Source organism: Heptranchias perlo, chromosome 6, assembly GCF_035084215.1.
Source record: "Heptranchias perlo isolate sHepPer1 chromosome 6, sHepPer1.hap1, whole genome shotgun sequence".
In the NCBI taxonomy this organism is placed as follows: Eukaryota; Metazoa; Chordata; class Chondrichthyes; order Hexanchiformes; family Hexanchidae; genus Heptranchias; species Heptranchias perlo.
In genome coordinates, this window is record NC_090330.1 from 23,727,579 (window position 1) to 23,739,776 (window position 12,198).

At 45.1% G+C, this 12,198-nt stretch overlaps 1 protein-coding gene across 6 annotated transcripts in view; it reads right to left on the reverse strand.

The window, feature by feature from the left end:
- nbeaa (neurobeachin a) overlaps nt 1-12,198 on the reverse strand; it is a 637,170-nt gene that overhangs the window by 53,290 nt on the left and 571,682 nt on the right. For all 6 annotated transcript variants that reach the window (XM_067985944.1, XM_067985943.1, XM_067985942.1 and 3 more), the window contains 2 exons: nt 10,288-10,440; nt 6,468-6,635 (listed from right to left, as the gene is read on the reverse strand). In XM_067985944.1, coding sequence (XP_067842045.1) covers nt 6,468-6,635; nt 10,288-10,440 — 321 coding nt within the window. The remainder of the gene's footprint in view (nt 1-6,467; nt 6,636-10,287; nt 10,441-12,198) is intronic.

Consider the following 12,198-nt stretch of genomic DNA (forward strand, 5'->3'; position numbering starts at 1 on the left):
CTTCTCTTCTGCAGGCTTTCTACTTTTTTATTAATAATTCTCCTTCTTACAGCATTGCATTTTTAGTTATTTTGCACACAACAGATGGTAAAGATCTAGGGATATCTGTAGCACACTACCACAGCTCTACTGGTGCACTGTAGTTTCAAAGCATATTTCTCTTAAGCTTTGCATACCAGCTGTCACATAGTCATAATGTTCTGAATAAATATTAAAAACCCCTTAGTGCTTCTTTTGTTCATGAAAAAACCTGGCACAAGTACATTGACAAAACTGTTTTGAAGGCATAAATCAAAAAAATATTCTTGACGGAAACAATGTGCATTAATTTTATCAATTTAAAACTACGTAAAGAAACTATAAGTTTAATTTAATAATCCCACTAATTGACCTGTCAATAGGATATATTTATCTGTCTAAATCTTGCACGTGACATTACTCAGTGTAAGTTTACTCAACAGCCCAAATGTTTGAAAGGGTTTTTTGTGCTCTCGTATTACACAGCTTGATGTAGTGAAATACTACACCATGACATTAGTGAGAATGATGAGTTTTGTCTTTTAGTGGCAGATTTGTTGCACATGCACACAGCTTTAAATGGTGCAAAAATACCCCTAAAAGGATTTCACTGGGCCCATTAAAATCATGTTGTTTTGACCTTCAAATAGAGTTGTTCAAAAAAGGAATACAATAAGGACAGAGGGGGTCACTGTTTGAGGACACTAATTCCACATGGGCATGTTTATAATTTCAAAATTGTCTGTAATTGTCCCATGCAGATATTTTGTTCAGGTAGGTTATTTTCAAATGTTAGGAGCTAAAAGGAATTTACGTATTTTGGGTTTAAGGGAAAAAACAGAGAGAGGGTGAATCTTTAAAACACAGATCTCCCACAGCCAATTATTTACAGTAATTTGTTATGCCATGACAAATGTTGCAAACTTAATTAAATTTTACATTTTAATAAATACATTCATGCTCCTAGCGGTCCATTGACCTGTCCCTAATCTGTTAAAAAAAATCAAGAATTTCCATGGCAGAAAAGTTGGAAGTTCAACAGCTTGATAATTTCCCTGTGACTTCTACAAAGACAATGTGAATTATGGACATTTGAAGAATTCATGAAAGATTTCAATGAATTTACTGAGGTTTTAAAAATTCCCAAAAACTCAAAAAAACAATTTTGGTGGTTATCCAAACAAAGCAATGCATGAAGTGCAGGTTGAAAATTAGTCCAAAAGTTAGAAGAACTCAGAATGTCCTACCAGAAACCAGGGGCTCAATTTTGAAATGGTGGCGGGTTGGCAGCGGGGGGAGTGGGGTGAAGGCGCACGTGGCAAACGCAAATAAAATAAACTTACCAGTTCTGACGCAATCGCGATGTAATTGATGGTGATTAAAGCTATTTCCGGGTTTCGCGCCCAGCAGCCAGCTTGATTGACAGACTGGCTGCCGACAGGAGCTGCAATGCCGGGGCGGGGTGGGGGTGGGGGGCAGAGAGAGAGAAAGAGAGAGCGAGACATCATCTGGCGCTGAAGATCGGTGGGGGGGGAAGAGGGGAAGATCGGTGGGGGGGAGAGGGGAAGATCGGTGGGGGGTGGGGGAGATGGGAAGATCGGTGGGGGGGAGAGGGGAAGATCGGTGGGGGGGAGAGGGGAAGATCGGTAGGGGGGAGAGGGGAAGATCGGTAGGGGGGAGAGGGGAAGATCGGTAGGGGGAGAGGGGAAAATCGGTGGGGGGGAGAGGGGAGAATCGTGGGGGGGAGAGGGGAAGATCGTGGGGGCAGAGGGGAAGATCGTGGGGGGGGAGAGGGGAAGATCGGTGGGGGGGAGAAGGGAAGATCGGTGGGGGGGAGAAGGGAAGATCGGTGGGGGGGAGAAGGGAAGATCGGTGGGGGGGAGAAGGGAAGATCGGTGGGGGGGAGAAGGGAAGATCGGTGGGGGGGAGAAGGGAAGATCGGTGGGGGGGAGAAGGGAAGATCGGTGGGGGGGGGAGAGGGGAAGATCGGTGGGGGGGGAGAGGGGAAGATCGTGGCGGGGAGAGGGGTAGATCGTGGGGGGGAGAGGAGAAGATCGGTAGGGGGGAGAGGGGAAGATCGGTGGGGGGCAGAGGGGAAGATCGGTGGGGGGCAGAGGGGAAGATCGGTGGGGGGGGAGGGGAAGATCGGTGGAGGGAGAGGGGGAGATCGAGGGGGAGATCGGAGAGGGACATCGGGGTGGGGGAGAGGAACATCGGGGTGGGAGAGAGGGGCATCGGAGAGGGAGACATCGGGGGCTGAGAGGGACATCGGAGAGGGAGACATCGGGGGCTGAGAGGGACATCGGAGAGGGAGACATCGGGGGCTGAGAGGGACATCGGAGAGGGAGACATTGGGCATCGGAGCATGGTGGAAAGGTAGGTTTATTTTGTATTTTTAACTTCGTGCAATGGTTTTTTATTTAATTTATTTTGTTTATTTTTCGGCCCTCCACACCAGGTGTAAATCGGAAGTCATGGGAAAGCCACCCAGGTATGTTTAAAATCATTTCAACTATCTACTACATCAGAAATAAAGTACCTTAAGTGCCTCAATGAGGTACATTTGGTTCTTTAACTATCATCCCGCTGGCTTTATTTGCAGATTCGTGAAGCACGCACACACAGGCACGTCTGTGGGGAACCCGGAAGTCAGCGGGTCGGAGCCGGCTTCCGAATCCGCTCAGGATTTTTGCCATTTTCGCAGCCTCTCCCCTGCCCCCAACGCACCCGCAATTTGATTTTAAAATTGAGCCCCATGTTAGAAACAGAATCAGTAGTAGATTTTCAAAGGGAAGTGGATAAGTTTTCGAAAAATAAATTTTTTAAAAAGGTTTAGGGAAATGGGAGGGGAATAAGACTGAGTGGACAGCTCTTTTAAAGAGCTGACACAAGCACAATGGGCTGAATTCTGTGGTACGAAATTCTACGATTTTAAGTCGGTAAACATGCTATCTCAAAGTACACACTGTGGGCTCGATATTAGCAGGGTGGCGGGTTCTCAGCGGGGGTCAACTGGGCGTGTGGGTAACGTGCCCGGTGAAATCAGTGTGCTCCGCATGCAATCGCAGGCTAATTGGAGCCACTTACCTTTGCTTCCAGGTTTCCCGCTGGTAAGCTGCGCGGCGGGCGGACTGCGCATGTGCAGCAAGATCTGTCAGCTGGAGGAGCCCTATTTAAAGGGGCAGTCCACCAATGCTCCTCCTGCAGCAAACGACCAATGCTGAACCATGGAGCAGGCCAGAGGGAAGGCTGCCCCAAGATTTTCAGACTCCTCACTCCAGCTGCTGCTGGATGGGGTGAGGAGAAGGAGGGAAATCTTTTTCCCGTCTGATGGGAGGAAATGCCCTCCCTCCACCACGAAGGCGGCATGGCTGGAGGTGGCTGAGGAGGTCACCAGCTGCGGCAACGTGCCACGAACCTGGGACCAGTGCAGGAAGAGATTTAATGACCTAACCAGGTCAGGCAAAGTGAGTATACTTACGCATTCTCCCACACTCCGTCTTCCACATCACCTTCACCACCACACAACCCCTTCTGCACTGCCACCACAACGCTTTCGCATCACTCCTCACATCCACTCAATTATCATCCTCACCTTGCCTGCACGTACTCACCGCCCCTGTCCCCATTCGAACACTACCATGCAACCCAATCCTCATACAATCTCATGGCTATGTTGCACACGCACCATCTCCCTCACGCTCAACCCCACCCACACCAATGCATGCAACGGCTCACCATGCAACCATCACTCAATCACGCCTCTTGATAGGAGAAGAGATGCCAGAACGTCCTGGAGGGGGCATGGACCGGAGTGGGCCCGCCACATCAGGTGGTCCTAACGGACGCGGGGCAGCAGGCATTGGACATCAGCCGAACGCTGAAGTGCCTGTCTGTGGCGGATGCCGAGGCTGGGATTGCACAAGCGGCCGGTGACAGAAAGCTAACACTCAGCACTCATGATAGCGAATGATCTTAGCATCACTTGGGATCTTAGCAGCACCTCAACATCTGTCCACATGCCTAATATTGCTTTCTGTTCTCTTGCAGGGCCATCTGCGAGCACCGTGACCGTGGAGGGTGATTCCTCAGAGGACCTGCCGGCCTCTGAGGGTCCATCGTCACATCTGAGCCATGCATCCACCAGCGCAGATACATACACCTCGGTGGGTCCCCGTCCTCACTTAGTTGGGCTTGCACATGGTGAGTCACCACGCACATGTGAGCACGAGCAGACTCTGGTGGCAGGGGCAGCCGTGGAGAGTCCGCGTCGGTGGGAGTACTCTTCTCCAGGCTCTGCTCAGCTGGACCCAGATGCTGAGCCCTGGGGGCCAGCTGTGAAAAGGAGAGTCGTCGAGGGGCAGCAGCACATTGCTGAGGCACTGGAACAGGTGCCACGCGCACTCTCCACAATCGTGCAGAGGATGGAGGAGTCCAACTCCTGCATGAGGGGAACGTGGCACAGGTACAGGAGGGTATCTCCAAGATAGTGTCACAGGGACGTGAAGGCATCTCTGAGATAGTGTCGCGGGTAGGTGCGGGAATGTCTGCGATGGAGGAAAGGCTAGCCTCCCTCGAGCATCAAGCACGGCTCAACAATGAGTCCATTCAGGCCCTGACAACGGCTGTTCGGATTCAGGGTGAGCAACATTCTGCCGCCTTGAACAGGCTGACAGATACTTTACAAGTAGCCTTCCAAGGCCTCACACAAGTCCTCCAAACTGCCGTCCAGCAGGGTGGAAGGGGTGATGTGGGCCTGGGCCACGAGAGGGATGATGGTGAAAGGGGACATGGAAGTGGGGACGCCACTCAAAGCGCTCCCACGTCTCACCCGTTGCCCCCCTCTCAACCAGTACCCGCAATGCTGCCCCCTCTCCAGGTGGCCGAGTCTGCCCCTGCACAGGTGCAGGTGGAGCAGTCTTTGGAGGTGCCCTCACGGGCACCCAAACCCAGAGGGCATCGGCCCAAAGCATCTCATCGGTCAGGGCATGGACAAGAGCAACCTGCCACTACCTCTGCTGAAGCCACAGGGGTAGCACCACATAGGGGTTCCCGGAAACGCAATGCAAAGGTTTTGTGAGCACCATCTCCCTCACGCTCAACCCCACCCACACATTTGTCATGATTTTTATTTATATTTGTTTTCTTTCACATGCACAATAAATCTTATTATTATCACCACTACTGCCATGTCTTGCCCATTCTTCACTGGCTTGTGGAATAGGTCCCTTTCATGGAGTTCACCATGAACACGCACACTTGATGCCACCCATTGTGTCACTGCAGAGTGGGTGTAGGTGTATTTGCAGGGCTCTTTTGTGCAGACAACTGAGAGACGTCGGCGATGTCCCCGGTGGCACCCTGGAAGGATGCGGAGGAGAAGTTGTTGAGGGCAGTGGTGACTTTGACAGCGACAGGTAAGAAGATGGTGCTCGGGCCTGCCGGGAGCAGCTTGGCATGAAGGAGGCTGCAGATGTTCACGACTACATGTCAAGTGACTCTGAGCCTCTATGTGCACTGCTGCTCAGAGAGGTCCAGGAAGCTGAGCCTCGGTCTGTAGACCCTGTGGCGAGGGTAGTGCCCTCTGCGACACATCTGTCTCTGCGGTTGCCCTCCCTCCTGCTGTGCAGGTGGATGTGTCACAGCACTGTGTTGTGGAGCTCCACGTGTCAGAGGTGGACGGCATGGCCGGCGAGGCTGGTGATGCTGTTCGTCCTCCGAGGAGGTCATGACTGCAGCTACGGCGGTCCCCATCTGGAAGTTTGAGGGGGTCCGCAAGGTAGGTAAATGTGTCTTGACACCGGGGTAAGTGTGCAAGTTTGTGCATTTTATTGTTAGGAGGAGGGTGGTGGAGGCCAAACTTTGTCCAAAGTGACAGAGTGGCCTCCTGCAATGAGTGAGGGTCTCCCCCCCAACCTGTCAAATGGACCTTTGCAGCTGCCAAAGGCTGATGGCTGCAACACATCCATTTGAACTGGGAGTGTTTCCTCCAGTACGGGAAACAGTCTCAGTTCATTTTAAAATCCTATCCCTCCTAAAATATCAGGTCAATCAGGTCTGTAAACAACCTGAAGTACCTGTTTAAGTACTTTAAGTGGCACCAGCCGGCGGGAGTCCCACATGCAGGGGCTGCACGCGCATGTCAGCGCGTCACTGGGGAACCCGGAAGTGGGTGGGTGGGTTGGAGCCGGGCTCCAGACTCGCCCCGGGAATCCCGGATTTTCGCAGCCCCCCTGTCATGAACGCACCCAAAATCGAGCCCTGTATTTGGGATATTGTCTCAGCTAGCTACAAATAGGTCCTGTGCATTCAATGCAAATATTTTCTTTGAAGGGAACATATTAAACAGATCTCTGCAGCATAACATTTGTTGCAACAGTTCTAGAATGTTTAAAAAAGTGACTATGAACACTGTGATTTCTGCATCTGCTGTACTTGTTAGGTCTTACCTCTCTCAGGCCAGAATCTGTGATGCTGTCTAGATTCACAGAACCCTCATAAGTCAAGTAATGGAAAACATTGAGAGCACGAACTGCCTCTGGGCCTCGCTGTTTGTATCCAAAAATAAGGTCAATCCACTGATGCAGTTGGCAAGAAACAAATTCACTTTCCAGAGCCTGCATGAAAACATTTTAAAATGATAAAACAATAGAGGTCTAGAATATTATTATATTACTATTCACATGGTAAAATATTTATCAAGCCTGCATCCTTTAATGCTTGCTTTTTATTTTTATTCCTCCCACTCCTCAACCACTCTAAAAAAAAAAGTATTTAATGGAAATTTTTATTACACTGGAATATTTTTACTATTTTCAAAATACAGTATAAATGTTGATAAATTTGCATCATACCACCAAATTGATTTTCCATTTTACAATGTTGCCCAGAAACATAATAGTTATGGTTTTGAGTAAAAAGGAAAACAATATCATGGTATTTGCTTCAAAATATCCAAGCTCATGTAAAACATTAATTTTATTACTGCAAGCAATATTTACATTTTCAACACAGAAAATTATAATGATTTGCATTGTTTTAATTTTCTTAAATACTGTATGGATGTTGGAGCAATTTTGTAATATAAGAGACAAAAAAAGATATATTATTCCTTTAAGAAAATGTATGACAAATGTGCCTGATCATATAAAAATCACTGTAGTCTGACCTCATACATTTTCATTTTCTCTGCTCACAGAATAATTTAAGAATTAGAAAATACAAATCATCATAATGCACTCATCCTCAAGGTCAAGTCAGCACAGTTCACTGAATTATGCTGACATTTTTAGCTGCCATCATCATATTTAAGCAGCTCTCTGGAACTTACAACAATAGGCAGATATTCAAGGGATGAATATTAGAACTCAAAGACCAAAATGTTTGCGCCAGCTATCTGGACACTGTTTTAAATTAGACCGAGGTTTCCCAACCTAAAAACACTGCTGTAGATTCTATTTAACAGGGCAGTAATTTAACTAAAGATATTATCCTTATAAGTGTGTGACAACATTTCTAGACCAAAGCCCAAAGCATTTTTTTTTAAAAACTGAAACAATTCAGAAGGTATAATTTCATTTACTGTTTTTCATTAAAATAGCTGTCAAATGACCCTCCAAACATTTGCTCTGTTTTTACAAAAAATAATTTCTAATAAACTATGCCACATTACAAATTGAACAATTTAATAAAATTTCCAATTTTGTTTAAATAGTGCAACATTGTTAATTTGACAATGTCATAGCAGAGAAATGTCATGGCTGAAGGACAAACCATATAATTTGACAACACACAAGGCATGCAATCACTACTCCTCTTTGCAAAGCAAAAGCTGTTGAAGTGGCCTGGTTATGTGGTATGGATAGGGCCAGATCTCCATTTGAACTGCCTGAACAGAAGGAAGGAAGGAAGAGAAATGAAAAAACTAGCATTTACATATTGCCTTTTACTGTTTCAGCCACAGCTCAGTTGGTAGCACTCTCGCCTCTGAGTCAAAACATTGTGGGTTCAAGTCCCACTCCAGAGACCTAAGCACATAGTCTAGGCTGACACTCAAGTGCAGTTCTGAGGAAGTGCTGCACTGTTGGAGACTGCACTGTCTTTTGGATGAGACATTAAACCTGCCCTTTCTGCCCTCTCAGGTGAACTTAAAAGATCCCATGGCGCTATTTTGAAGACGAGCAGGGGAGTTCTCCCCAGTGCCCTGACCAATATTTGTCCCTCAATCAACACCACCAAAAAAACATTATCACATTGCTGTTTGTGGGAGCTTGCTATGCACAAATTGGCTGCCATGTTTCCTTCATTACAACAGTGACTACGCTTCAAAAAGTACTTCATTGACTGTAAAGCACTTTGAGGTGTCCTGAGGTCGCGAAAGATGCTATATAAATGCAAGTCTTTCTTTCAAAACCTCAGGTTGTCCCACAGCGCTTCACATTCAAAGAATTACTTTTGAAATTTAGTTACTGTTGTTTTGTGGGCAAATACTGCAGCCAATTTGCACAATGCATGGTCCCACAATGAGATAATGGACCAGTTAGTCTATTTTGCTGATTTTAGTTGGGGAAGCATGTTGGCCAGGACACTGGGAGAACTCCCTACACTTTTCAGAAAAGTGCCATGGGATCGTTTACATCCACAAACAGCAGACTGAGTCTCATCTAACATCTCATCTGAAAGATGGCACCTCTAAAATGCAGCATTCCCTCAGGACAACGATAAATTGTGTTCTATATGTCATGATAAAGCAATTGTTTCTATCTTTGTACTTTCATAAAAAAAATAGAAATACTAATGCATCATTAAATTTATACAAACTTATTATTCAGTGTGCAGGGTGTTATAGTATGTTTGTGCTCCAGCATTCTGTGTTAGAGTTTTAGGATAAGGCTTCCTCCTATGGTTCTACACCTGGAGGGATTGTAATTTTGATCTGCAAGATAAGGAAACCAGGAGCTTCCTTACAGGGAAAGCTAATGAAAATTGACGGCTAAAATATAAAGGACTACTCTCACTCATCTCCCAGCAGCCAGCATTGGCAAAGGCTTGTGAACAAGCAGCTCAGTCAACTTAAAAACAAATGTAAGGAATCTTACAACACCAGATTATAGTCCAACAAATTTATTTTAAAATCACAAGCTTTCGGAGATTATCTCCTTCGTCAGATGAATGAATCTGACGAAGGAGATAATCTCCGAAAGCTTGTGATTTTAAAATAAATTTGTTGGACTATAACCTGGTGTTGTAAGTTTCCTTACATTTGTCCACCCCAGTCCATCACCGGCATCTCCACATCATGGCAACTTAAAAACAGTGTGAGCGCACCTAAACAAGGCACCTAAAAATATATATATATTTTAAATGAGGTAAAAAAAATACTTTTCAAAATCTTTTGTTTAGTCAGTTGCATAGTAATTAATAAGAAGGATTTTTGGGTAGGAAATAATAAATATTCTAAATACACTATTTTTCATTTTTGTAACCATAATAACCTGTAAACATTTTTAATTGCTTAATACCTACTTCTTCTAGTTTGCCAGTTCCAAGCAAAGGTACTTTGACCTCAAGCTGGATGCAGCTGGCCTAGAGTCAAGTCACGCAAAGAATTGTATTATTTGGAGATAGGCGACGATTCAGTTCAGATGAGAACCTGGTCTATCTGAATACACAGGATTTTTTGACCAGAACAAAAGAAAAGTTTTTTTTATGAAAACAGCTCTTATTAATAAAACAAAGTAGCAAATAAAGATGAATAGGTGGAATTGGTATCATGTTGGAAATCTGAGTTAATATTATTAGTGGTGGTCAGTGGGAATGAAGGCATTGTAATTTGAAAGATAAACTGAAACTAACAGCGTAAATCCCAGAATTCCTCATCTTCAGACTCCTTTGCATTCACATATTTAGCATACTTGAACAGCCAGCTGAATGTGTTCTATTTATGGCTGCCACCCGCAAAAGCCTGCTGGGATTGAATGGCTGAGTAATGCTGCAGATGCACATCTGTGAGAAGCTTTTTAAAACTGGTAAATTATGATTGATGAACCCAACAGTCATGTAACATTATCAGGGACACTCACTGCTTCTGTCCTTTGGTGACATCATAGAGGTCAGAAAAAAATCATGTTAGTATTGAACACTCTGCTTTAATAAGGTTACATGAATAAGTCTCTGGGAAATGTCTAGCCACATGCAGCTTGGAAAAAAGGCTATATGCAGTTTATCCAATGTAGCGGTCATTTTGCAAGAGTCAGTTATCATTCTTACCATCCTGTTAATACGAACAAAATCCTCTGGCTTCTTTGCCCAATGTGGAAGCTCAACATCAGAAACAACAGTTCCATCCTCTCGAATGCCAAGATTATAGTTATTACTGTTCACAAACATTTCGGGTAAATAATAGAATTCTGGAATTAGCTCCTGGTTAAGAAAGAGACAAAGACAGTAAAGCTTTTTTTTAACATAATAATAATTGTTGAGAAACAAAATTCAAGATTTCTTTATGCAACTTCACCATCTCAATTATCATTACTTGTAGGCAATGATAGGTTACACACCATGTCTTAGGATTAGATAAATCATACCACGTAGATGTGATTAGCACTGTAACAATTATGCAAAACAGAACAAGTTGTCTTATCTGCTCCATAGATTTGTACTATAAGGCATATCACTGTTATATGTAATACGCTGAAAATGTTGCATTTTAAATCTCACATGGTTAATTCCATCCTCAATGGGAAACGCACCATTGGTGTAATAAAATAATGTGTGTGTCTGGCAATGCCTCTTCCTCAGTGGATGAAATTTTATGCTTGCCACCGCCCCCCCCACCTTCTTTTCCCCCCCCCCCTACCCCCATGTTCTTGTTTAATTCCCTGGCTGATGGGCCTCTAGAGCCTGCCACCCACCCATCCTCCCCCTTCCCATCTCCTTCCTTCTTCCCCTACACTCCTCTTACATAAGAAATAGGAGCAGGAGTAGGCCATACGGCCTCTCGAGCCTGCTCTGCCATTCAATAAAATCATGGCTGATCTTCTACCTCAACTCCAATTTCCTGCCCTATCCCCATATCCCTTGATTCCCTTAGTGTCCAAGAATCTATCAATCTCAAGCTTGAATGTACTCAATGACTGAGCATCCACAGCCCTCTGGAGTAGAGAATTCCAAAGATTCACAACTCTCTGAGTGAAGAAATTTTTCCTCATCTCGGTCCTAAATGGCCGACCTCTTATCTTGATACTATGATCCGTAGTTCTAGACTCTCCAGCCAGCGGAAACAGCCTCTCAGCATCCACCCTGTCAAGCCCTCTAAGAATTTTATACAATTCAATGTGATCACCTCTCATTCTTCTAAACTCCAGAGAATATAGACCCATTTTACTCCATCTCTCCTAACAGGACAACTCTCTCATCCCAGTGAATCTTCGTTGCACCACCTCTAAGTCAAGTATATCCTTCCTTAGGTAAGGAGACCAAAACTGTACAAAGCACTCCAGGTGTAGTCTCACCAGAGTCCTATATAATTGCAGCAAGCCCTCCTTGCTCTTATACTCCAACCCCCTTGCAATAAAGACTAACATACCATTTGCCTTTCTAATTGCTTGCAGTACCTGCATGTTAACTTTCTGTGATTCGTGTACAAGGACACCCAAATCCCTCTGACTATCAACATTTCTTAGTCTCTCAACTTTTAAAAAATATTCTGCTTTTCTATTCTTCCTATCAAAGTGGATAACGTCACATTTCCCCACATTATACTCCATCTGCCACCTTCTCGCCCACTCACTTAACCTGTCCATGAACCTTTGCAGCCTCTTTGCGTCCTCCTCACAGCTTACCTTCCCATTGTATCGTCAGCAATCTTGGATACATTACACTCAGTCCTCTCATCTAAGTCATTGATATATATTGTGCATTGCTGAGTCCCGAGCTCTGATCCTTGTGGCACCCCACTAGTTACAACCTGCCAACTCAGAAATGACCTGTTTATTCCTACTCTCTGTTTTCTGTCCGTTAACCAATCCTCAATCCATGCTAATATATTACCCCCAATTCCATGAGCCCTAATCTTGTGCAACAACCTCTTGCATAGCAGTTATTGAATGCCTTTTGAAAATCCAAATATACTCTTCTTCCCTCTCCCCCTTCCTCCGACCCTGCCTTGCCTGAACTCAA